This window comes from Nycticebus coucang, chromosome 22 (assembly GCF_027406575.1).
Source record: "Nycticebus coucang isolate mNycCou1 chromosome 22, mNycCou1.pri, whole genome shotgun sequence".
Classification (NCBI taxonomy): Eukaryota; Metazoa; Chordata; class Mammalia; order Primates; family Lorisidae; genus Nycticebus; species Nycticebus coucang.
Genome location: NC_069801.1, coordinates 48,046,663 through 48,073,416, shown reverse-complemented (window position 1 = coordinate 48,073,416; position 26,754 = coordinate 48,046,663). Strand labels below are relative to the sequence as shown.

Sequence of the window (26,754 nt, the reverse complement as noted above, 5' to 3'; positions counted from 1 at the left end):
CTAATGTTTCCCTCCTCAGTATGGCACTGGGTCACTTATCCCCAGAGCTATTTCTAGTTAGAAAAGAGGTACGTAAGAATCTGCAGCTGACCTACCCAGCTTCTGAGTCTATACTCTCGGTTCCAGTGGCTTTCCAGAACACAGAGAAGCAACATGAGAATCAGTATTTCAAATATTGTAAAAATAGAGTGTCAGAATTATGCTGACTTGGTTTGGTACCTGTAACTCAGCAGCTAGGGCGCCAGCCACATACAACGGAGTTGGCAGGTTCAAATCCAGCCTGGGCCTGCCAAACAACAATGATGACTGCAACCGAAAAAATAGCCGGGCATTGTGGCAGGCGCCTGTGGTCCCAGCTGCTTGGGAGGCTGAGGTGAGAGAATGTCTTAAATTCAAGAGTTTGAGGTTGCAGTGGGCTGTGACATCATAGCACTCTACCCAGGGCGACAGCTTGAAACTTGGTCTCAAAAAAAAAAAAAAAGGGCTTGGCGCCTTTGGCTCAAGCAACTAAGGTGCCAGTCACATACACCTGAGCTGGCGGGTTCAAATCCAGCCCAGGCTTACCAAACAACAATGATGGCTGCAACCAAAAAATAGCCAGGCGTTGTGGCAGATGCCTGTAGTCCCAGCTACTTGGGAGGCGGAGGCAGGAAAATCGCTTGAGCCCAGGAGTTGGAGGTTGCTGTGAGCTATGATGCAGCAGTACTCTACCCAGGGCAACAGCTTGAGGCTCTGTCTCAAAAAAAAAGAATTATGCTGACTTGATTTTCAAAAGATGGAATTTGATTTGAAAATTCTAGTTGACCTCAGAGAATCAAAAATTGGCCTTCTTACGAGATTAAAATTCTCCTAGTGTAAAACTACCCTCTGGCAGGGGGCAGCACCTGTGGCTCAGTGAGTAGGTCGCTGGCCCCATATGCCGAGGGTGGCGGGTTCAAACCCAGCCCTGGCCAAACCGCAACAAAAAAATAGCCGGGCGTTGTGGCGGGCGCCTGTAGTCCCAGCTGCTCGGGAGGCTGAGGCAAGAGAATCGTGTAAGCCCAAGAGTTAGAGGTTGCTGTGAGCCGTATGATGCCACGGCACTCTACCCGAGGGCGGTACAGTGAGACTCTGTCTCTACCAAAAAAAAAAAAACCGTCTGGCAGTTTGTGGCATTTACTATTTTAAATATGGTATTAGCAAGTCAACCTGATTGGAATGAATTTTGAACAATAGCTGAGGCTTTCCAGAACTTTATACTCAAATCTCCATATAGTATGATATAAAGTAGGTTTTAATAAAAATATCTTTACTTTTTCATTACGAAAGCATTTTAAGTTTCCAAGGTTCATTTAATTCCCTAGGGGGAAAAACTACCATTTTCAAAAGATCTGACAAATTATTTTATTCTTTTATGGGATTCTTCCATATGATAAGATTTGAAACCAAATAGAATTTTGTATTTAGTATCTGCCAAGATTGCTGTTTTGGATGGATAAAAATATTTCTCCAACCTAATAATTACTAGTATTAGGGTTTTATTTAGACTGGGTCTAAAAGTTTTCAAAGCCTGGCAAAATCTTCAAAATGCTTTTTAAAAATATAATTTGATCCACACTTGCTTAGAATACCCAACACTCTTATGCATAGCAAAATCAACATTTTTCTTTGTTTTTTTGCTTCATAGTTTTTCAACAGCTGACGGGCTAGGATGAGGTAGAAAAGTGCCAGTGGGATTAAGTTAAAAATAATTTATCATGTTAGGATGTTCACTGAAGTTTAAATAGCAGATGTTTTTCATTAGATCAGAGAGGCTAACCCTCTCCTTTTATTAAATCTAATTTACCTTAAGCATTTCTACACTAAATGATAATTTCTTTTTTAAATATTAGGGCAGGATGCAATTTTATTTATTTGTTTATTTATTTACTTTTTTTTTTTTTGAGACAGAGTCTCACTCTGGGTAGAGTGCCATAGTATCATAGCTAACAGCAACCTCAAACCCTTGGGATTGAGCATTCCTCTTGCCTCGACCTCTTGAATAGCTGGTACTGTAGGTGCCCAACATAATACCCAGCTAGTTGTTCCATTTTTGGTGGAGACCAGGTCTCACTGTTCCTCAGACTAGTCTCAAACTCCTAAGTTCAATCAGTCCACCCACATCAGCCTCCCAGAGTGCTAGGATTATAGGCATGAACCCTATACCCAGCCAAATGATATTTTTAATGTTTGGTTTCATAGATGGTCTATCTATACACTGAATTACTTTTTTTTTTTTTTTTTGGTTGCAATTCAGCCGGGGTCGGGTTTGAACCCGCCACCCTCGGTATATGGGGCCAGCGCCTTACTGACTGAGCCACAGGCACCACCCCTACACTGAATTACTTTTTAATTAAACCACAATTTGATTAAAATTAAATGTTTTTTCAAGAAAAAAAAATCAAGTAACAAGACTATTTTTAGGGTCCTTCAAGTAAAACAAATAGTTAATGACCTTTAATATTGCCTTCTTTTTATTTGTTTTACTTATTAGTTTATTCATCCATTCATTTACTTGCTCATGCATTTGGTCTTTTAAATGGCAGTATCCCTCTGAAGAAGATATGATAGAATGGGCCAAGAGGGAGAGTGAGAGAGAGGAAGAACAGAGGCTTGCCCGGCTGAATCAGCAAGAGCAGGAAGACTTAGAACTGGCCATTGCACTCAGCAAATCTGAGATATCAGAAGCATGAAGAATTCTTTGTCCTTTGTCAACAGTACCGTTGTCTTCTTCCTGAATACTGGAGCTATTTACAATGTGTATAAAAACTACCGATGAGCATGGGAATACAAAAGGTTTGAGATTCCTGTAAATGTGACAATATTTTAAGTTTGGTTTTTTGTTTTTTGTTTTTTTTTAAAAAACACCATTTCAGATTTGTCACTTTCTTGTGAAAAGTAGTAACCCAGTCAGACAACTTCACCTAGGTCCCCTTCCGGTATACATTAGTGTGAGCTTTTGCCTGCCTATGCTACTTTAACTTGAAAAGCTAGAGCACCCAAGCTTCTGCCTTCTGGAACATAGAGAAATAGTTTCACCCTATGCTACCCTTGTTCTGTAGTTATGCTGATGATAGCCAGTGGGGTTCTTAAAGTTTGCAGTATTCTCCCTGATTTAATGTTGAGGGAGAGTAAAGGAAAAAACATTTTATTTCCTTTATGATTACTGCAAAGCAAGTATTTAAATGCATTTTTATATTCCCTTATAGTAAAAATACTGTTTAATTTGTTTTTTAGAGACAAGGAAACATTTCAGCTTTACTATTGAAAAAGGAATATTTTGGTTGAACCATTACAGCTTTAGATTCGATCTTTCCCTAAATAAAAATGTTAAAGCTTCATGTGTGAAATAATTTTTAAAAAATTTCTCTGGATTTAAAGAATTTTAGATCAACAGATACCTCTCCATGTTTGCTAATTAATAAAATTAATTTCTTACAAATAAGATTTGTAGGAAAATGTTCATTGTAAATGCTAGGCAATGGAGAAAATGTATCACCTAAAATATACCCAGCAGTATAAGGTAAACAGCTCTTCTGCCTTTGCTGTGGCCCTGTCCTCTTTAGTTTTGTTTCTGTACTTTGCAGAAGAAACTTTAGCAGGCTAGAACTGGAAGATACTTTCTCTTTGTTTTCTTTTATTTTTCTTTTTGTCCTTTGAAGACCAGGAAGTTGTTTTGTTTTCTTTAATGAAGGCTCAATTACTTGAAATATAAAATCTTTCACTGAATATAAGTAGAAAAAGTAATGTGTATTATATTGCTTTTTATCCATCTTAAATTTGTTTATTTACTCTTCATATTTTTAACCTATAAAATTGGCAAGCTAGCAAAAATTCTTATTTTTTAATTGGGAGAAAAGAGACCTGCCAAATTTTCAAAATTATTCATGTATTGCATGAATAATTATTAAAAGACCATTGTAAAACTGAGCTAACAGACAAGCTGAATTTGAAATATACTGTGAAGTAGGCTATAACTTGTAATCTTACTTTTTTTAAACATGAGTTACTGATTTAGATGACATGTTGAATACCAAGATAAAGAAAAATGCACCCAAAAACATTGAAGTTCTCTGGGGTCGCCAAGTCAAGGTGGTGTTGATTTATGTTAATCAGAGTAACTTACTGCCTAGCCTATAAATAAATTGAAAAATATCCAATTCATTTTATTTTGAAATGGTGCTTTTTTTCTTTCCATACACAATTTGGATTGCTGCAGTTTAAAACAAAGTTAACCACTTCTTACATTGCTTTTTTCTACCTTTGTAAATAGAAACATTTCAACATAAAAGTTATACATGTGAAGCAAGGGCTGCACTATAATTGCAAGACTTTAATTTTGATAAACTAATCCAGCAACCTAAATATTTACTACATAAGTTGGTTGACAAGGTAGTGTTGGGAGTTGTGAAAGGTGGTGTTTTCTTGTTCTCTTCCCCTTACTCTTTAGAAAAAAGGTAAGTTGACTTGAACAACCTTCTTTTGCACTGGGAAAATAAACATATGTTTGAAATGCTTTTAAAATATTTTTTTTTTAATTAAAAAAACACTCTAGAAAATATTAAATATATGTAAGTTATAAACACCAACTTTTGATGTAATAAATGTACCCTAATCTTATGTATGTATAACTGGATTACATAGATTCTTATCTTTTGTTAAAATATGTATACTCAGTGGACCAATATGATATTAAAGTGTGTATATATCATATAAATATATATCACTCCATGCTCGCCTGTGTAGGATGAATGTCTTAGAGCTGTTTGTGATACTTTATGTTGTTGACTCTGGCTCCAGGGCCTGTGCTTGAAAAGGACAGCAGGTATTCCCCGAGAGCTAAATGGCACTACTTACAAAGTCTAACCATCTTCTACATACTGGTTCAGGTTTTTGGGGCTCTCTTTATGGAATTTATCTTATGTTTCAGATGTCTAAATTGTAGCCTGTAATTATGAGAACAATAAACCTTAAATAATAATAATAAAGTATACTATCCATATATCCAATTTGCAGTGGAATTTTGCACAGTTCTCTGATTATATCCATGCTGTGTCCAAGGAGAAATAGGTATACAATCGGCACAGATTAATATGTGTAAAGTGTCTGGGACAGTACCTTGTATAGAATAAATAATAGATGTTAACTATTATTTTTAGTTATCATATCCTATTTTCATGAAAGATAGGAAATGTCTATGTACAGAGACAGTGCCTGAAACGTACATGGCTTTATATTTGTTGAATGAGGATTTGTGACATGGACTCTTGGAAGGCACTGTGATCTAATAAATTCATACAATCCTGGGACCGAATCTCTTTTTCTGCCATTTTTGAAAATGTAATGTAAAGACCTTAAAATAGTTGCTTAGCCTCCCTAATCTCATTTTCCTCATCTGATGTCTGCCATAACACCTAACTCACAGGATTGTTCTAAGGAATTTTACTTTAACAGCTTTTAAATATTTTTTATTTGGCTTGGTGCTCATAGCTCAGTGAGTAGGGTGCCAGCCACATAACACCGAGGCTGGTGGGTTTGAACCTGTCCTGGGCCTGCTAAACAACAATGACAACTGCAGCAAAAAAATAGCTGGGTGTGTGACAGGCGCCTGTAGTCCCAGGTACTTGGGAGGCTGCGGCAAGAAATTGCTTAAGCTCAAGAGTTTGAGGTTTCTGTGAGCTGTGACGCCAAGGCATTCTACCCAGGGCAACAGCTTGAGACTCCGCATATATATATTTATATTTTAAATAAAGTTCAGCCACGTTATTATGAAATAGCCATTGCTATTAAATGCACATTTTGTGTGAAATATCATACTAACCATTTTATGTGTGTTTTCTTGTTTCTTATTTAAACTTGACAATAGCCTTACATAGTATGTACTGTTTTCTCCTATTTTAGAAATGGTAAAACTGAGGCTTAAAAAATTTACAATAGGGCGGCACCTGTGTCTCAGTGAGTAGGGCACCGGCCCCATATGCCGAGGGTGGTGGGTTCAAACCCAGCCCCGGCCAAACTGCAACAACAAAAAAATAGCCGGGCGTTGTGGCGGGCGCCTGTAGTCCCAGCTACCCCGGAGGCTGAGGCAAGAGAATCACGTAAGCCCAAGAGCTGGAGGCTGCTGTGAGCCGTGTGATGCCACAGCACTCTACCGAGGGCAGTAAAGTGAGACTCTGTACAAAAAAAAAAAAAAAAAAAATAGGAAAAAAAAATTTACCATAATGTGCTTCAGATCACCCAGCTAGTAGTACGTGGTGAGCTAGGAGTTGAAATCTGATGTTTCTGATACCAAGCATGGTCTTCTTTCCAGTTTTCATGTTTTGTTTAATTGTGTGTGGGAGAAGAATGTGCTTATAGGCAATGGTAGGAATAGGACATGATCAATAATAATAACAAATAACATTTATTAAGCTCCATGCATGATCCTAAGTGCTTTACATGTATTAGTTCATTTAATCTTCACAACAATAACCCTGAAAAGCATAGGTACTATTATTAACTTCATTTGACAGAGGAGATATGCAAACTGGGCCACGGTCACACTGCAAGTCCCTGGCAGAGCTGGAATTTGAACCTGGGAGACTGGCTCCAGAGTTTTAAGCACTACTCTTGATTCCTGTTAAGGATGAGAAGCCAGAGGAGAAATACCACAAATAAAATAATCCACATCATCTCTGCTCTTGAGGATTAATGGAATAAACCTACTGCATTGCATATAGCAACTTAAGTGACATTTTCTCATTCATTCTCCTATTCTTACGAAGTTTTAGAAGTTTCTGACACATGAAAGTTCTCAATCATTGTTAGTTGCTAGTATTACCATTTACCATAAGTGATAAATACATGGAAGAGATGGACAGCCTTTCTTGTTATTAAAGAAATACAAAATTAAAACTACAAGATTAGGAAAAGTGAAAAATAATTTATCAGTGCTGACGAGGCTATGGAAAGAATACATAGAAGGGAGGCAGAAAGTAAGTTTTGAAGTCTGAAGCACCACAGTGTGACTAGCAAGCGTTTAGGTTTGTGGGCAAAAGAGTAAGGAGTCATGTTTCTAAGAAAGATCTCATGGGTGGTGATTTGAGGGATTGGTTTAGGAGACGAGATAAGGCAGGGAAAACAAGTAGAAGTTTGTGCAGTCAGGCAGTTGAGATGGTAGTAACTTAAATTGTGATTGTGGCTGAGGCCTGAAAGAAGGGGACTGAGTTGGGAAAGATGTAGGAGAATTAACAGGCCTTAGGATTTGATTAGATGTAGGTGGTGAGCCGAAAGAGCGGTTCTCAAAATTTAGCAAGCATCAGGATCATCTGGAGGGCTCGCTGGACCTCCCCCAGAGTTTCTGACTCAGTAGGTGTAGAGTTGGACCCAAGAATTTGGATTTCTTTTTTTCTTTTTCTTTTCTTTTTTTTTGAGACAGTCTCGCTGTCACCCTGAATAGAGTGTGGTGGCATCATCGTAGCTCACTGCAACCTCAAACTCCTGGACTCAAGTGATCCTCCTGCCTCCGTCTCCAATAGCTGAGACTACAGGTGTGCTCCACTGTACCCAGCTAATTTTTTCACTCTTCTTCAGGCTGGGTCTCAAACTCCTGACCTCCAGCAGTCCTTCTGTCTTATTACAGGTATGAGCCACTGTACCGGGCCAGAGGACTCTAACTTCTAAGTCTCTTTGTTCTGCAGGTTTTATTAAATCCACTCAGTCAGTCCACAGTGCTGTTGCACCTTGTCATTCTGCCCTTGACCTCTGTATTCTGTATTTTTGTGTGAAGCATCCCCAATCTTTTCTTGTGACTAGACAGTTTTTTTTTTTGTTTGTTTTTGGCCAGGGCTAGGTTTGAACCCGCCACCTCCGGCATGTGGGACCAGCGCCCTACTCCTTGAACCACAGGCACCACCCGTGACTAGACAGTTTTTAACATAATTGCAAGCTAACACTTAGGTAACACTGTGTGCCCAGTACTATTTGAAGCGCTTCATTATATATACTGTTTATAATCTCTGTAACAATCCTTTAAGTTAGGTACTGTTACTCCCTGTTTATAGATGAGAGGTTGAGATATAAAGGGATTAAATTATTTGCTCAAGATCACAGAACTAAAAAGTGCCGGAGCTAGGATGCAAACCCAGGCAATCTGGCTGCAGAATTTATGTTCAGTTATTCTGTTCTCTTGAAACAAGTTTACATTAAAATACCTTTTTTTGGCATGCATGGATCTATAATGTACCTCTTACTGCCAGAAAGCTCTGTTGTCTGATTTTTGAAAATACATGGTGAAAAAGCCATTATTCTATTGACCTTTGTTAAGACCTGTTGTGAGCTGGGCTAAGAACAGAGAGGACTCATATGAAGGCCTTGCCATTAGTGGCAGAGTAGCAGAGATGCATCTAATTTCACAACGTCACATGCTGAGGATTACGGTGGGAGTGCCAGAGCACCGCAGGAGGGAGAGCTCTAGCTGAGAGGATTGGGGAAGGCTTCCCAAAAGAGATATGCCAGGGCATTGGTAAAAGCAGACATAGTGACTGTTGAATTTTTTTTTTTTTTTTTTTTTTTTTAAAGAACAGCTCTCACATGGCCACACCATTTGATGTTAGGGGTCTGTCAACTGGGAAAAACCAGCAGATAGTCTCCCAGGAGGCCTCTTGTAAGTGGCAGTCATTACTTTAGTGAATTCAACCTGGGCCAAGGCCTGACCTTCAAGTTTAGAAACTGATATTCATCAGTAAAATGGAGACAATTATGAAACAAGTTCACAGGGACTAATACAGAGATCAGAATGTCACTTTCCAGTAAAAAGTTGCCACGGGACTTGGAGTCCCCAAGTTAAACACAACTCCGTCCCTTGCGGTGCATAGATGCCTCCTCCCTCTGCAGCTGCTCTTGATTTCTGTAGCCAGGGTTCCCTGGGCTCCTTTGATGGACATGTTTTTCAGATTAATATGTTTAATCAGGTTGTAGTCTGGTTAGGCTGGTTGGGCAGCTCTAATCTCTTTGGGATGACTTTGCATATCTTTGATCTATCATAATTAATGAGCATCATTTTTAAAATCGTGAAATAGAATTTGTGATTGAATATTTACTGGGTCACAAAATGTTTGAAAGCCACTAATTTCTAAAAAATCTCTTTTCAAATAAATGGGATCTTTATGTTATTTATCCAGGTGAATGATAAAAAGATTACAGGCAGACCCTGCATTTGACTTACATACAAGTTGTACTTGGAGGCTAGTGCAGTTAAGTCCCTGAGTTACAAACATTCAACTGATGTACGACTCTCACTTATGAATGGAAGCTATTACAGATAAGAAGTAAAATGTACCTGTTCCAACTATATGCAAATTCAACTCAAGAACAAGTCCACAGAACCTGTCTTGTTCATAACCTGGGGACTGCCTGTATCGAGACATTTCTACAGAAAGATGCCACTCATTTTTCCTTTCTCACCCACAAAGTATATAGAACGTGTTCAGCTGCCCAGGATAAGGGCTTAGTTTTAGCCCCTCCTTTCTGTTTCCTCCAGGGTCAGCACTTGAGAGGATTGAGTTATTTTGTGGGAAGGAAAAGAAGTAGGGAAAGTAGTTAGCACTTAGTAAGGATCTTCTCTGAGCCTGGCACAAAGCTCTTTATTTGTATATAATCTTAGTGCTCACAACATTTAAAACATAAGCAAGAAGTTCTCATTCATCACAGAACAGACATCGCACCCCTCTGAGGCTCTGTAAGACACGCAGTAGAGACTGAACAGAGCTGCTTCCTGTGGGCCTTTTAATGATGACTAGACATGTCAGGAACAGACGTCCCTGAACCATTTTCATCCAGAGTGTGGGCCTCTATGTGGCCTTTTCACATCCTGAGTTAAAGATCCTCCCAGGCATCATGGCATTTAGAGAACTGGATAGGGTAAAGACTCTACATAATTGAATCAAAACTCTAGTCCTAAAATAGGCAGAAGCAGGTTAAGAGCCCCCCACCTGCTCTCCCTTGCAGAGTGCTCCCATCTAGGAGCGAAAGAAAACTGAATTCATTGCAGTTTCCTGAGAAGGTTACTGGCCTCATAGAAGGAATCCACACAATGGAGTCGTACAAACATGAGTCTAAATTTTGGCTTCACCATTTCCTAGCTGTGTAACTTTGGGTAAATCTTTCTTTCTCTCTCTCTCTCTCTTTTTTTTAAGACAGTCTCGCTCCGTCGCCCAGGGTAGAGTGCTGTGATACCATAGCTCACACCAACCTCTCCCCTCAGCTCTGGAGTAGCTGGGATTATAGGTACACGCAGCTAGGTTTCTCTATTTTTAGTAGATATGGGGTTTCGCTCTTGATTGGGCTGGTGAGCTCAAGCAGTCCTTCCTCCTTGGCCTCCTAGAGTGTTAGGATTACAGGTGTGAGCCACCTGATGCCCACCCACGGTTAATCTCCTGACCTCTCTGGTTCTCAGTGGGCATAACGGTTCCTCACAGGGTTTTTGCAAGGATTAAAGACGAAGCTATAAAGACAGAAAAGGTGATAAGATAGTTTAGGTAATGTGAATCTATGATTAAAGGGGATAGATGTCAATTATCTTGAAAGTTCATTTATATGGAACATTTCATTTCCCTCTGATTCTGGATAAAATCAAGATTGGAGGTGCACATAACACAATGTGTCAGCACTATTCTGTTTGTTGTTTTTTGGGGGGTTTTTTGAGACAGAATCTCATTTTTTTGCCTTGGTAAAGTGCCGTGGTGTCACAGCTCACAGCAACTTCAAACTCTTGGGCTCAAGTCATTCTCTTGCCTCAGTCTCCCGAGTAGCTGCGATTACATGCGTCCACCACAGGGTCTCACTCTTGCTCAGGCTGGTCTCGAACTCCTGAGCTCAAGCAATCTACCCGCCTCAGCCTCCCAAAGTGCTAGGATTACAGGCATGAGCCACTGTGCCTATTCGGTTTTGTTTTCATTAACTCATTTAATCCTTACAACAACCCTTATCATAGGTCCTTTTATTGTCCTCCTTTTACTGGTGATAAAAACTGAGACACAAAAAGTGAAATAACTTGCTCAGAGTCATGCAGTTAGCAAGTGGTGGGGCCCAGAGTCTAACCAAGACAGTGTGGCTCCAGAGTGAGGGAGGGAGGGAAGAATAGAACCTACTCTACCTTAGGATTGTTATATGAGATCCAGAATAAGATAACCTCCAGAAAGTGGTTCATAAATCCTTTGTGTGTTCTAAGACCTTGTGTGGCAGGCTCTCCGGGGCTGGAGTGAAGATACAGGCTCTTGGATGCCTGCTGATGTCGAGTCCCAGCTCTACCACTTGTATGATCTTGAACAAATTAATCCCTCTCTGCCTTATTTTCTTAACTATAAAATTGAGATGGCAGAAGGACATACGTGATAGAATTGTTCTGAGGATTTGTACATATGAAGAGTTTAGAATAATACCTAAGGCTCATCACCTATATCTCAAGCAGCTAAGGCGCCAGCCACATACACCAGAGCTGGCAGGTTCAAATCCAGCCCGGGCCTGCCAAACAACAATGAAAACTACGATAAAAAAATAGCTGGTGTGTGTGGTGGTGGCCTGTAGTCCCAGCTACTTGGGAGGCTGAGGTAAGAGAATCGCTTAAGCCCAGGAGTTGGAGGTTGCTGTGAACTATGATGCCACAGCACTTTACCCAGGGGATAGCTTGAGGCTCTGTCTCAAAAAAAAAGAATAATACCTAAATAGTTCTAAGCAGATGATGATGGAGAGTAGGAAACGAGCTCTGAAATTTAAGAACCCTGGGATAGAATCCCAGCTCCTGATTTGATCTTAGGAACGTTCCTAAACTTCTAACGCAAATATTCTTAAAACAGAGTTGTCCAGATGAGAGGCAGTGTTTGTAAAGGCCCTCAGCGTAGTGCCCTCCACTCAGTAGAAACTTGATAGATACTAGTTCTTCTTTATTTATTCAACACTGAGTGCCGGCTATGTGTAGCAGTCGTGTAAGTTCTGTGGAAGACAGATATGAGACACTCTAAAGGGGATAAACTTCAGTTATCTTGAAAATTCATTTATATGGAAACTTCACTTCCCTCTGATTCTGGATAAAAATATAGTTACAGAAACCTGAAGAGTGAGACTAGTAAATATGGTTGTGGATAACTAACACGAGCATTAAAAATACTTAGTGCTAAGTACTGTGAGAGTGACAGATAAATATACAACCTCTGAAGAGGGAGAGACCCCCCCATGGAGAAATACTGGAGGGCTTCCTGGAGGAAGTGCTGTTGGCTGTGGGCTCAGAGGCTCAGTGGGTCTTTAATCCTTCATCAGTAGACTGGACTTATAAGAGGGTCAGGTCCGATGCCCTGTAGAATTCTTGCCTGTGAGCCCAGGAGAAAGCTGGCTATCTGCAGTGCCCAATGCTGCCAAGTTGGACGAGGCTGGACTGAGGGGTTTGGGCCCCTGAGTGCTCTATAACTGGAATTTCCAGATCTGGAAGCGCTACCTTTGTGATCAGATAGGCAGCATTCTTGGGTCCTTGTTGATCTGCCAAGACCATAACATGAGTGTTCAGAGAAAGGGAGAAAGGTCAAGTCTTTGCTGTCTACCAGGGAAATATGAGAGACTTCCCAGATAGTCCCTGGGGCTTCTGCCCTCTGGGAACCCTTTCCAGGGGCTTCCCTCTCATTCTCAGCCCACCCAGGGCCCACAGGCAAGGTAGGAAAATACCAGATGGGGCAGGCAGGCCTGGATTTCAGACCTGGCTCCACAGCTTGGTCTCAGGAAAGATAGATATTTAATCCCTCTGAACCTCAGTCTCATCAATTGGAAAATGGGGACAAGTGAGTATTCAATAAGATGAAGTTAAATGAGAGTCTGTGTAAAATCCGTGGCACCACCTGACTCATTAGAATCAGTCACCATTTATTAGACAAAGACTTGTATTGCACAAGTACCTGGGATACCAACCCAGGCCAAAAGCAAACAAAAATGATCACTTCCTTAGCCACCTGGCTCCTGCTCTGTGTCCAAGCCCCACCCTCTCTCCTGGGAAAAGTCTCCTGGGGCCCTTGAATCCTACTTCACGCTGGGGCTGGAGTAGTCCTCTTGGTCCTCCCTTCTCTGGGCCTCCCACAGAGGCCTGCTGGACGGCCTGGCCAGGGGGATCACCTTCCTCCAGAGCTGATTCTACTTGTTGGTATTAATTTAAAACGAGGGCCATGTTCTGTGGCTCATGCTCATAATCCTAGCACTCTGGGAGGCTGAGATGGATGGGTCACTTGAGCTCATGAAACCAGCCTGGGCAAGGGCGAGACCTTGTCTCTAGAGGTGTTGTGGCAGACACCTGTAGTCCCAGCTATTTGGGAGGCTGAGCCAAGAGGATCACTTGAGCCCAAGAGTTTGAGGTTGCTGTGAGCTATGATGCCACAGGCACTCTACTAAGGACAAAGCGAGACTCTATCTAAAAAAAAAAAGAAAAAGAAAAAGAAAGAAAGAAAATTTTAAAAACAAAAACGTAAAATGCACATGACCTAAGATAAAATAAAGATCTTCAAAGAAAGTTTGCGCTGGAGTCTGGCTTAGCTCATTCTCCTTTGTCCCTGACTTCCCACAGGGTTCTGGGAGTCAGGAGTCAGGATTTCTGGGAGTCAGGAGTCAGGTCATGCGTCCGGACTCAGTGCCTTGCCTGCAGCCCTCACCTCCTTGCTGCCCGGTCAGCTCCCTGCCCTGGACCCAGTCCCCATGGTTCCTCATGTAGGCAGAGGTTGGTGGCTAAGTTCTTCCTTTCTCCTACGGAGACCCTGCTGCCCACCTGTCTGAGGCCAGGCGGTCGATGGAGTGGACAAGCCTCCCACTGACCACTGCAGGATCTTGGGCAAATCCCTGGTCCTCTCCGGGCCTCAGTTTCTCTTTGACTCCAAGGAAGGTCTAGACGGGCTCTAGATCCTTTCTCTGAGCGGGAGTGTGCTTGCCCTGGAACCCCAGGCCGGCTCCAGGGACACCAACGCCCTTGCTGGGCAGGGAGACGCCCAGCAGGGCGGGGAGCAGCAGCGGGTCCTGCCCTGCCCGCCCAGGCCAGGTGCTGCCGCCTGAGCCGCCTGAGCCGCCGCGAGGGGCCGCCCGCGCCCCCGTCCCAGTCCGGCCCGCGCCCATGGCCTTTCTGACTGCCTGGAAGGGGACAGCTTCGCGGAAAAGCGACTGCAGGTACCGGGCGGAGGCAGAAACTCGGCAGGAGGCGCGGATAGGACCGAGGGTCTGCTGGGGTACTCCAAAGGCGACAGGAGGGACAACCGAGGGCGCGGCTGGAGGTAGCAGGGTGCAAGCTGCTGGGCGCAGGGGTGGTGGCCAAGGGGGCCGGGGACGGGCAGCGCAGCGCCTCTCACATCCCCATGCACCCCCCTCCCCCGCTTGAGTGTAATTGCCCGCGTCAGCGCTGGGCCTGGGCACGAGAGGATGTGGTCCCCGAGCCCGCTGTCAGTGCCACCTACGGCGGGACTGGTGAGGCGTCTCCCCTCATCACTCCACTGCTCGCCTGGCTCTCCCCAGCTGTGCGTGAGCCACATGGTGGGCACCCTGTGTGTCTGGACAGATAAGAGCAGGCACACTGTCCCCCTGAGGGACTGTGAACATGGGAAGGCAGCAGTGTGTGTGTGTGTGTGTCCCATGTCCTGGTCCCAGCCCAGGGTGGAATTATGTGCACCACAGCTCCAGCTCCTCCAAGTTCAACCCTTCAGGGACCGGCCATTGCCTCCTTTTGTGTGTCACTGCCCCAGCTGTCCCCACCTCCGGGAGAGGGGACAGCGCTGGCCTCACTTCTGAGCCTTGGCCCTCCCTGCAAGTCCTTCATATTATTACATGTTTAAAGTTCATCCACCTGTCCTCCCAACACCTCCATCTGACTGTCCTGTGAGCACCGTGAAGTTAGCAAGCCCAAACCAAACTCCACATCCTCACCCCCAAACCTGTTCCTCCTCCTGTGTCTCCATCCCAGTGAGTGGCACAGTCACCCACCCAGTTGCCCAAGCCTGCAACCTGGAGTCACCCTTGACACCTTACTCCATCCCGCCTACCCATCTCCATGTCCTGCGGATTTTATCTCCTGCAAGCTGTTCCTTCCCCTTGGACTATGGCAAAACCCCCTAACTTCCCCAGCTCCTGCAGTCTCCCTTTCCCTGTGTCCTTTATAAAGCACAAACCAGACCATGTGATTTTTCTGCTTTAAAACCCTTCCACGGCTCTCCGTCACCTAGAGGTTAAAGTTCAAGGCTCTCAGAGTCTAGACTGTGACCCACGCATTTCCCATTACTCCCTGACCTCTCTCTGTTCCAGCAATACCAGCCGGCCACATGGTGGGCGCTCTCACAACTGTGCTGGGGTTGCTCTGGGTTGGCGAGAACACTCTCTCTTCACTCCTGACACTCCATAAAAGCCAACATTTGGTGACCTCTTTGGGAGAGCCTTTCTAGCTCCATCCCTGGGTCAGAGTCATCATTTCCAGGGCTCCAGCATCTTTGCCTCCCTTCCATGGCTCTCATTCAGTCTTCAGCACACACATTGGCTCTGCAGATACAGACATATGGGCACCTGCTCTTGGATACATGTTCTAGTGGGAGACACAGACAAACAAGGAGAAAAATTAGCAAGTAAATAGCAGAGATAGGCTCAGCGCCTGTAGCACAGTGGTTATGGCATTGGCCACATATACTGAGGTTGGCAGGTTCGAACCCAGCCTGGGCCTGCTAAACAATAATGACAACTGCAACAAAAAAATAGCTGAGCCTTGTGGCAGCGCCTGTAGTCCCAGCTACTTGGGAGGCTGAATCGCTTAAGCCCAAAAGTTTGAGGTTGCTGTGAGCTATGACACTACAGCACTCTAACGAGGGCAACATAGTAAGACTGTCTCAAAAAAAATAAATAACAGATATGGGGTACTTCTTACACTAAGGGAATGGGATGCCCAGTAGAATCAACCATGCCTAGGGTGAGGGCAGCTCATGTCAGATCCTCAGGTTTGCATGAGGAGCAGAAAGACGTGGGTGGTAATCGCTGCCTGACAAGATCCAGGAGCTAAAACAAACAGGGCCTGGGAGTTTGGAGTTCACGGTGTGTTGGGAAGCCCCAGAGCCACATTTACTTGTTTAAAGATGACCATATCATCTTATGGGGAAAGGATTTTGTGGACAGACCATTTCAACACTGGGTAACTGCCATCTACTCCTTTTCCATTTCCCCACTACACATGGAGAGAGGACAGGGTTCATCTGCCCCTGTGTCCCTGGAGCCCAGCACAGAATCAGGTCAGAATATGTTTCCATTTGATGAGTGAGGATCCCCTGGCTGGAGTGGCAAGGACTGGTCTGCCCAGATGGCTGTCCAGGACCTGCCCTGCATGTGAGAATCCAGCACTCTGTCCTGTGGGGACCAGGGAGCCTCCCACGTTTCTTTGTGTGACATTTGTAACATACAAATGTCACAGTGTGAAGGGAGAGAGGAAAGGAGGCTGGTGTGATAATCTAGGAGAGACATGATCTGTTGTAGATTTGGAGAATGGAAGGAAAAGGAAATAGACATTAAGAAGGAAGAACTGAGAAGTGGTGAATGAATAGGCCAGAGGGTGAGACCCAGAATCGCCAATGATGGGAGACGCTGTGAGCAGGACAGGGCGTCCCTGCCCAGTACAGGCTTCTGCATCCTTCAGTGGGGCTACGCACCTGCATCTTTATACTTAGCTGGAACTTGCTGGGCACGAATACCCAGAGAATTCTGTACTCCCAGTTGCTCCCACAAGGTCTCACACCTGAGGCTCAAACCTGGGTCTCCATTCTCCTAGCTCAGGACCTGTGACGTCTCCACTCTCACTCTGTCCACCATGTGTCCCACAGCATGGCTAAGGGGGAAGAGCTTAGGAGGGTACTTCACCCTGCCCTGCTACTCACTCACTCACTGGCTCTTTGACCTTGACTCTGTTACTTGCAAGCCTCAGTTTACTCAGCTGCAAAATAATAGCTATTCCCTGAGCCATGAGAAAACATAGTGAAGTCACTTTTTTTTTTTTTTTGAGACAGTCTTACTTTGTCGCCCTGGGTAGAATGCTATGGTGTCATAGTTCACAGCAACCTCACACTCTTGAACTCTGAGCAATCCTCTTGCCTCATCTGGAGTAGCTGGGACTACAGGCACCCACCACAATACCCAGCTAGTGTTTTTCTTTTTTTTTTTTATTTATTTATTTTTAATTTATTTATTTTTTTTGTAGAGACAGAGTCTCACTTTATGGCCCTCGGTAGAGTGCCGTGGCCTCACACAGCTCACAGCAACCTCCAACTCCTGGGCTTAAGCGATTCTCTTGCCTCAGCCTCCCGAGTAGCTGGGACTACAGGCACCCGCCACAACACCTGGCTAGTTTTTGGTTGCAGTTTGGCCGGGGCTGGGTTTGAACTCGCCACCCTCGGTATATGGGGCCAGCACCTTACCGACTGAGCCACAGGCGCCGCCCCCCAGATAGTGTTTTTCTATTTTGAGGAGAGGTCAGGGTCTTGCTCCTTGCTCGGGCTGGTCTTGAACTCCTCAGCTCAAGTGATCCACTTGCCTTGGTCTTCCAGAGTGTTAGGATTACAGGTGTGAGCCACTGTGCCTGGCTGTGAAGTCACATTTGTAAAGGACCTAACAGCCACTGGAGCATATTCGGTGTTCAGTAAACTCAAGTTCACTTCCTTCTGGGTATTGGTATGGGTAATCTTCCTTCTGGGATATTTTCTTTTTTTTTTTTTTTGTAGAGACAGAGTCTCACTATACTGCCCTCGGGTAGAGTGCCGTGGCGTCACACGGCTCACAGCAACCTCTAACTCTTGGGCTTACGCAATTCTCTTGCCTCAGCCTCCCGAGCAGCTGGGACTACAGGCGCCCGCCACAATGCCCGGCTAGCTTCTGGGATATTTTCATTGAGCAGAGGAATTCTAAAAGGTTTAGGAGTCAATGGTGAGGCTTCAGGCCCCAGGATTGTGTAGCTGGAACCTGCTGGGAAAGGAAAGGGGACTCTGATGCCCATGCATCTGACTACGGAACCACCACCTACTGGGCCTAAGCACAGGGCCGACTGAGCCATGCTGTAGCCCTCACTCACAGTAGGAGAAGGCACCAAAACAAAGCTGCTTTTGAGAGATTAATGAAGAGACTGAACTGATGTGGAAGGAAGGGGCCTCCCCAAGAATGGAAGGGCCCAGCCAAGCAGGCTGGGGTCTGCTGGGGCTGCTGCAGTCAATATTCCTGCTCTTGGTTTGATCCTGAGCTGCAGAGGAGCTGCCAGATGCCTCCAGGCTGGGAGTTAATAATTTGGTGGCTAGAATCCTTGGGTGGCTTTGGGATTCTTTCCTTGAGAATGGATCTGGACTTGAGGCTAATACTGAGTTTTCACCTCTGTGACTCTCAGATCTTTGTTATTTAAAATTCCAAGGTTCGGCTCAGTGCCTGTGGCTCAAGTGGCTAAGGCGCCAGCCACATACACCTGAGCTGGCAGGTTCAAATTCAGCCCGGGCCCGCCAAACAACAATGACGACTGTAACCAAAAAATAGCCGGAGTGTTGTGGTGGGCACCTGTAGTGGGAGGCAGAGGCTCCTTGGGAGGAGGAGGCAAGAGAATCGCTTGGGAGGCAGAGGCAAGAGAATCGCTTGAGCCCAGGAGCTGGAGGTTGCTGTGAGCTGTGATGACACAGCACTTGACCCAGGACGACAGCTTGAGGCTCTGTCTCAAAATAAATAAATAAATAAATAAATAAATAAATAAATAATAAATAAATAAATAAAATTCCAAGGTTCTAGGATGTTGGGCTGGGCATGGTGGCTCATGGTGGCAATCCCAGCACTTTGGGAGACCGAGGTGGGAGGACTGCTGGAGATCAGGACATCAAAACCAGCCTGGCTAACATAGTGAGACCCTGTCTCTACAAAATATATATTTTTTAATATTTAAATATTTATTGCCATTCAGTTGCAGCATCTCAATATACACACTGCATGGAAATACACAGATAACATTTTTAAACACCAGGGATAAGAATTTAGGTTGTGGCCAGCTGTTGGTTGTCTTGCTGTCATTAAAGAAAAAGTCAAATGGGCGGCGCCTGTGGCTCAGTCGGTAAGGTGCCGGCCCCAGGTCAAACTGCAACCAAAAAAAAAAAAAGAAAAAGTCAAGAGTTCTGAGAACTTATTTGGTAGTAGTTACAAATTTTGTTCTCTTCAGTTTTTCACTGAGTACATTTTAATAGATAATATACATATCCCTGCAGATAAAACCATCATCAGAATTTACTAAATTAATTGCGTATTTTGAGCTACTCTTTATGAAGAGAAGTAAAATATTCAGTAAGGCAGCAGAGAGTTAGTTTACACCCTCGGCTATCTCTATAAAAATAGTATGGTTAGTAAAAATAGCATTCAGCTTATTTTCCCTAGCAAGACTATGATGATGGAATCTGTGACTCAGCAGCAGTGGCTGGTGATGCTGTCCCTTTAAAAGCGGGCTCTTCATTTCCCTTGTTAGGCAGATGCCTTTTTAGTCATCTCATATTTGATAAGCCATCCTCCCTGGATGACCTGGGCTACTTCATTTGTTGCGTGGCATGCAAACAGAAGCCAGTTTCGAGGCTGCACCTTGTAGGCAAATCTCATAAATATCAAAGAATAGCAACAGAGGGCAAATGTCATCCGCCCACTGATAATCTCTGGAAATTTGTTCATGTCATTGATGGCAGCAACCGGCAGACCCCAGTTAGCTACTGGGCCCCAGAAGTGCGTACTCATGAGGTAGTCCCGGAAATCCTTGCTCTGGACATAGTCCACTGCTTTCCGCACCAGCGCGCCAGCTATGACTGTGCGGGACACCAGCTCCTCCTGCTCCCCGCCGCTGCCTCTGCTCCTCGGAGCCCAGTGACAACCAGCCGACCGGGCGGCCGCTGGCAGCGCCTCTACAAAACATTTTTTAAAAATTAGACAGGCATGGTGGCATGTGTTAGTTCCAGCTACCCAAGAGGCTGAAGGAGGAAGATGGCTTGAGCTCAGGAGTTCAAGCTTACACTGAGCTATGATGATGCCACTGCACTTCAGCTTGAGCAGCAAAGCCAGACTCTGCCTCAAAAAAGAAAAAAATTCCAAGTTTCTACAACATTGAAGCCTCTAACCCCAGGATTCTGATATACCCCCTGCTGCTGAGGGCAGCAGGTGTAAGAGACACCTTCTGGTTTCCCAGATCCTTAATCCCTGGTGACTATGCCATGAAGAAGCTCCAAGTAATCTTTTCTCATTTTATTGGTTATGGTGGGATTCAGATTTGGAACATTTGGGGTCCTTTTTGAGATCATTAGAAATAGATTTTGTATTGTAACTTCAGTTCTGCCGGCATATCACGTTTCCCAAAAACATCTTAAATCTGGCCGTGCAGTGGCTCACACCTGTGATCCTAGCACTCTGGGAGGCCGAGGGTGGGTTGCTTGAGCTCAGGAGTTTGAGACCTGCCTGAGCAAGAGCGAGACCTCCGTCTCTACTAAAAATAGAAAAACTAGCCGGGCTTGGTGGCAGGGGCCTATCGTCCCAGCTACTTGGGAGGCTGAGGCAAGTGAGGCACAGGGATCACTTGAGCCCGAGTGGAAGGTTGCTGTGAGCTATGATGCCATAGCATTCTACCAAGGGGAGACAGCGAGACTCTGTCTCAGAAAAAAAAATTTTTTTTAAGTCATCTATGACTTGAGTTGCTCTCAATTTTGCCTCTGAAAATTTCTGCCTCTCGGTTCAGTGTCTCTCTGTGGCCAGCTCCTTTCTCTCCTAACGCTCGCCTGTGTCTCCACTCAGAGAAGGCATGGCCGCCAGCAGCTTCCAAGCTCAAGTCCTGGGACGCTGAGACAAAGGAGTGAAAAGTATTCTGGAGGCACACAGTTTAATTTTGAACCCTGACTCTGAGACTTTCTAGCAGTATGGCTTCAGACAGATTGTTTAACCTCTCTGCGCATCGGTTTCCTAATCTGTAAAATGAGGGCAATGTTGAGACTTGCTTTAAGGATTGCAGGAATTGGTTTAAGTACTAAGAACTGTGCTAACAGAAACTTCGCCAGTCGGGTGTGAAAAAGCTCAGGGGAATATTCTGATTGGTCCTTTCTTTGACCAATCGCTGCGCAGTGAGAGGTGGTGTCCAGTAAGAGGACGCTCCTCCCACTCAGCCAATGGACTAGAGAGGAGGGAAGGAGAAACGGTTTTCCAAAAACAAGGGTTGGGGGACATTTAGTAAAGGTCTTAAAGGGGTCTTACAGCTGGAGGTTCACAAAGTAGCCAAATTTATTGTTGTTATTATTATTATTATTTTGAGACAAGAGTCTCACCCTGTTGCCCTGGGTAGAATGTTGTGGTGTCATGTCTCACAGCAACCTCAAACTCCTGGGCTCAAGTGATCTTCCCTCAGCCTCCCAAGTAACTGGGACCACAGGCGCCAGCCACAATGCCACAGCTAATATATACATATATATATAATATATATTTATGTAGAGATTTATATATATATTTACATATATGTATATATTTATGTAGAGATGGAGTCTCAGTCTTCCTCAGGCTGATCTCAAACTCCTGAGCTTTGGTATTCCACCTGCCTTGGCCTCCCAGAGTATTAGTATTACAGGCATGAGCCACCATGCCCAGCAGAAATTATGATATATTCGGAGTACCCCACTCATGTATCTACGAGTTCCCCAACTGCTTTTGATGCCCTGAGATCTGAAAATTGAAAAGTCCCTCATGGTCACTCTGGGGACCGTGCCACCCTCCACCCTCTGCCTCTGCCAGACCTAGTCAGAGATTCTGCCTCTGCCAGACCTAGTCAGAGATTCTGCCTCTGCCAGACCTTGCCATTCTCTCCCCAATAGCCACCACCACCCTGGCCCAGGGACGGGTCCCTGTGGCTCTTTACTTCATCACCTACCTTAATTCACTCCTATTCAGGCTGTTGTAACAAAATACCATAAGCACAGTAGCTTATAAACAGCCAAAATTTATTTCTTGCATCTCTGGAGAATGGACAGTCCAAGATCAAGGCAAGTTTGGTGCCCGCTGAGGGTCTGCTTTCTGGCTCATAGATGGTGACTTCCTGCTGTGTCTTCACCTGGTGGGAGGGGTGAGAGGTCTCTCTTGGGCTTCTTTTAGGAGGGTACTAATCCCCCCATGACCTAATCACCTCCCAAAGGGTTTGCCTCCTAATACCATCACCTTGGGGATGAAGATTTCAACATATGAATGTTGGGGTTACTGTGAGCTATGACGCCAGAGTACTCTACTGAGGGTGACACAGTGAGATGCTGTCTCAAAAACAAACAAAAAAACCAGTATGAACATTGGGAGCGACATACATTCGGTCTATACCAATTACCTCATCCTGTGGGTGAACAGACCCTTCCCCTGATCCCCACCAGCTTGACTAGGACCAGGCTATAACTGTTAAGAGTACCTTAGGAAGCAGGGAGTAACAGGGATTGTTATGATGTCATGGTCCTCTCTCAGCTCCTCACCCCTCCTGGAAGGAGCCTTCCTGCAGAACATCCACTTTGGAGAGGGCCCAAGGTATGTTCTAAAACCTTCCTTCTGACAAGGGAGGACATTTTTCTCTTAATCCAAGCCTTCCTTTCTTATCCCAATATCAACCTCTCCCAGGTGAATGGCTGTGCAGAAATCTACCACTTTCAACTGTCAACAGGACAGTTATTTTAGGACTTAGTGGGACATTAAGCACTCCATCCACGGGGAACTAGACCAAGACACTCATTCCTTTTGACCCCTTTTCTTCCCAGGGGAGTGAGGTTTGTTCCTGGTTTTCGCCTCCTGCAGCCTCAGATGTTCCCCCTTAGTCCCCTACAGAGTTAGCTCTGACTGGCAGCCACGCCCTGCAAGAAGCAGCAACACAACTTCTCAGTTCATTTCCAGCCCAGAAACACCCTTCCCAACAGCCAGGCCTGGTGGCTGACACCTGTAGTCCTAGCATTCTGGGAGGCTGAGGCAGGTGGATTGCTTGTGCTCAGGAGTTTGAGATCAGCCTAAAGAAGAGCAAGACCTCGTCTCTACTAAAAAAAAAAAAAAAAACCCTTAGCCGGGGGTCGTGGCGGGTGCCTGTAGTCCCAGCTGCTCGGGAGGCTGAGGCAAGAGAATCACGTAAGCCCAAGAGCTGGAGGTTGCTGTGAGCTGTGTGACGGCACACGGCACTCTACCAAGGGCAGTAAGGTGAGACTCTGTCTCTAAAAACAAACAAACAAAAAAACCCCCCAAAACCAGAAAAACTAGCTAGGTGTTGTGGTAGATGCCTGTAGTCTCAGCTACTTGGGAGGCTGAGGCAAGAGGATCTCTCTCTCTCTTTTTTTTTTTTTTTGTACAGACAAGAGTCTCACTGTATTGCCCTCAGTAGAGTGCGATGGCATCACAGCTCACAGCAACTTCCAACACCTGGGCTTAGGCAATTCTCTTGCCTCAGCCACCGGAGTAGCTGGGACTACAGGCGCCCGCCACAATGCCTGGCTATTTTTTTGTTGCAGTTGCCTGTGGCTCAGTGGGTAGGGCGCTGGCCCCAAATACTGAGGGTGGCGAGTTCAAACCCAGCCCTGGCCAAAACTGCAAGAGGATCTCTTGAGCTCAAGTTTGAGGTTGCTGTGAGCTACAATGATGGCATGGTACCTACCATGGGTGACAAAGTGAGACATGAGATGCTGTCTCAAAAATAAAATAAAATAAACACCCTTCCCCAGACAGAGCAGCTAAATCTCAGATTGAAAGTTACTCTACTGTCTTTCCAACAAAATGAGTGTGTGGGCACTTGCTTTACATCTGGGTGACTGAAGGGCACAGCCTGGGGCTGTCCCTGAGCATAGGACAGGCCACTAAAAGAAGGACATCATTCAACAGCCCTGTGCTCAGATTGTCCCCCTTTTCCTCCTTCATTTGCCTTTGCTCCCTCCAAGCCCCAGCTCCTCTCCCCTGAACATCATCGAACTGTCTCCCTCAGGCCCTCAGACCCTGCCTCTGTCAGCCGTATGGACAAGGAGAGCTGCCTTTGACACTTAACAAGCATCATCACCTTTAATCCACACAATTCTGACCAGGGGGGCCTTAATGTCTCCAATTTAAAAGATGAGGAAACTGAGGCCCAAGGAGGTGGAGTATTGCCCCAGATTATGGTAAAGAAGCCAAAATTCAGAGTTGAAACTCCTGTCTGTGACACTGTCCTGTAAAAACTTTCCCAGACCTGGCTGTAATACCTCCTCAGGCTTGCTCTTTTTTTATTTTTTTTTTGGAGACAAGGTCTCACTATGTCACCCTCGGTAGAGAGCTGTGGCATCACAGCTCACAGCAACCTCAAACCCTTGGGCCTAAACGATTCTCTTGCCTCAGCCTCCCAAAGTAGCTGGGACTACAGATACCATCACAGTGCCTGGCTATTTTTTTGTTGCAGTTGTCATTGTTGTTTGGCAGATCTGGCTGGCATTGTAACCACTGTGCTATGAATGCCGAGCCCTCCTCAGGCTTTCTTTTTATTATTATTATTATTATTATTAAATCATAGCTGTGTACATTAATGCGATCGTGGGGCACCATACACTGGTTTTATAGACCTTTTGACACATTTTCATCACACTGGTTAACATAGCCTTCCTGGCATTTTCTTAGTTATTGTGTTAAGACATTTTTTGGGCTTTCTAAAATGCATAGATATTAGGGTTTTCTTTGTAATACTAGCTGGATAATTTTGTGGATTTTTTTTTCACATTTTTCCATGTTCTAGCAAATTCATTTATGCAACAGGCATTTACTTAGCACTGCCTGAGGTTGAAGTGTGCCTGGGAATATTTGGAGATGAGCAAGGAGAACGGTGTGGCTGAAATAAGAGAAAAAATAAAGGGAGATGGGCTTGGCGCCTGTGGTTCAAGCGGCTAAGGTGCCAGCCACATTTACCTGAGCTGGCAGGTTCGAATCCGGCCTGGGCCTGACAAACAATGACGGCTGCAACCAAAAAATAGCCAGCCGTTGTGGCGGGTGTCTGTAGTCCCAGCTACTTGGGAGGTGGAGGCAGGAGACTCGATTGAGCCCAGGAGTTGGAGGTTGCCGTGAGCTGTGATGCCAGGGCACTCTACCCAGGGTACAGCTTGAGGCTCTGTCTCAAATAAATAAATAAATAAATAAATGGAGATGGGGCGGCGCCTGTGGCTCAACAGAGAAGGGTGCCAGCCCCATATGCTGGAAGTGGCGGGTTCAAACCCAGCCCCAGCCAAAAACTTCAAATAAATAAATAAAGGGAGATGATGTTGGAGAGATGATGGGAGTGTGCAGCTTGTGCAGGGCCTCCTGAGCCATGTAGAGACTTTAGCTTTTGCCCGAGAAACACGGGGAGCCTTTGCAGGATCTTGAACAGATATGACATGAACGGCCTAAGTGTCAAATGGGCCTGATGCCTGATGGAGGATAAACAACAAGGGGACAGAGATGGAGGCAGAGAAACCACTTAGGAGACAACTCTATAAATGTAATTTAGGCTGGTCCTGTGGCTCACACCTGTAATCCTAGCCCTCTGGGAGGCCCAGGTGGGAGGATCCTTCATGCTCAGGAGTATGAAGTACAAGACCAGCCTAACCAAGAACAAGATTCTGTCTCTAACAAAACAGGAAAGTTTAGCTGGGGATCATCATGGGCGACTATAGTTCCAGGTACTCAGAAGGCTGAAGCAGAAGGATTGCCTGATCTCAGGAGTTTGAGGTTGCTGTGAGCTAGGCTGATGCCATAGCACTCTACCCTGGGCAGCAGAGCGAGACTCCATCCCAAAAAAATAGGAAAGGAAAGGGAAATTTAAATATCTATAAAATAGTTTAATCTATAAATTGACTGTAATTCATTGAATTAATCCTTTATTAATGGGCATTTAGATTGTTTCAGTGTGTCCTTATTATAGAACACAATATAAAAAACATTCTTGTAGCATAAATCTTTGAGCATGTCATTATTACCTTAGGACAAGTGTGCTGCCCAGGTGTTATTGGGTCATCTTTCTCAGACTTTTGACATATAATTCCAACTGCCCTTTTCCTACTGGTGTTACTGTGTCTTTGTGGTCCTGGTGGGGTCTCTGGGTGCATGTAGTAGGAGAAATCTCTCTTTTCTGGACAGCCTTAAATGGTTCCAAAGTCCTTTTGGGTCCATTTGCTCATTTAAGGCTCACAGCAATCCTGTTATCCCTGCTTTATAGGGGAGGAAACCGAAGCTCAAAGAATAGTATAAGGGCCTGTTCTGGGTGTTTTATATGTATTTCCTTATTTAATCCTTGCAACATCCCAGTGAGATTGGTGCCATCATCATCCCCATTTCAGAGATGAAGTTGCTGGCCCTGGCGTCAGAGCTGGCTTTTCAATCCGCTCTCTGATGTCTTGCTTGGGGCTGCCCAGCTGAATCATGGCGTAGCCAGGAGTTTAATCAGCTCTTCCTGGCTCTGCAGCCCAAGTTCTAAACCCTGACAGAATGCCACTCAATGGCAGAAACCCCTCATTAGAGTTCTCTTTATTTCAACCAGAGCAGTCCTTGGTCCCTTGTGCTTGGCTGGGATCCTTCCTTAGACCCACCTTGGCGGCTGCTGGAGACCAGACTGGTAGAAGAGTCCAGAACCTAGAACCGAAACCGTCAGAGCAAGGAGGGCTCTCAAGCTCCTGGTCCAACCTTCTCTCTTCTTTATATTTGGTGAGAGGAGGGAAACTAAGGGGCAGA

At 44.9% G+C, this 26,754-nt stretch overlaps 3 protein-coding genes across 6 annotated transcripts in view; 2 read left to right on the top strand and 1 right to left on the bottom strand.

Annotated features, from left to right (window-relative positions):
- Positions 1–5,330, top strand: part of EPS15 (epidermal growth factor receptor pathway substrate 15) — a 164,614-nt gene extending 159,284 nt beyond the window's left edge. For 2 of the 3 annotated variants that reach the window (XM_053577352.1, XM_053577353.1), the window contains one exon: positions 2,565–5,330. In XM_053577352.1, the coding sequence (XP_053433327.1) occupies positions 2,565–2,711 (147 nt within the window). In that variant the 3' untranslated portion in view covers positions 2,712–5,330. The remainder of the gene's footprint in view (positions 1–2,564) is intronic. The other variant, XM_053577354.1, reaches the window with a different exon arrangement.
- Positions 5,331–14,077: 8,747 nt separating this feature from the next.
- TTC39A (tetratricopeptide repeat domain 39A) overlaps positions 14,078–26,754 on the top strand; it is a 61,347-nt gene continuing 48,670 nt past the window's right edge. The window contains exon 1 of one of the 2 annotated variants that reach the window (XM_053577356.1): positions 14,078–14,187. In XM_053577356.1, coding sequence (XP_053433331.1) covers positions 14,135–14,187 — 53 coding nt within the window. In that variant the 5' untranslated portion in view covers positions 14,078–14,134. Of the gene's footprint in view, positions 14,188–14,261; positions 14,292–26,754 lie in introns of those variants that run through there. The other variant, XM_053577359.1, reaches the window with a different exon arrangement.
- On the bottom strand, positions 19,201–19,922 carry LOC128575591 (mitochondrial pyruvate carrier 1-like). Its single transcript, XM_053577366.1, has one exon. The coding sequence runs from the start codon at positions 19,780–19,782 to the stop codon at positions 19,519–19,521; it is 264 nt and encodes an 87-aa protein (XP_053433341.1). The 5' UTR covers positions 19,783–19,922; the 3' UTR covers positions 19,201–19,518.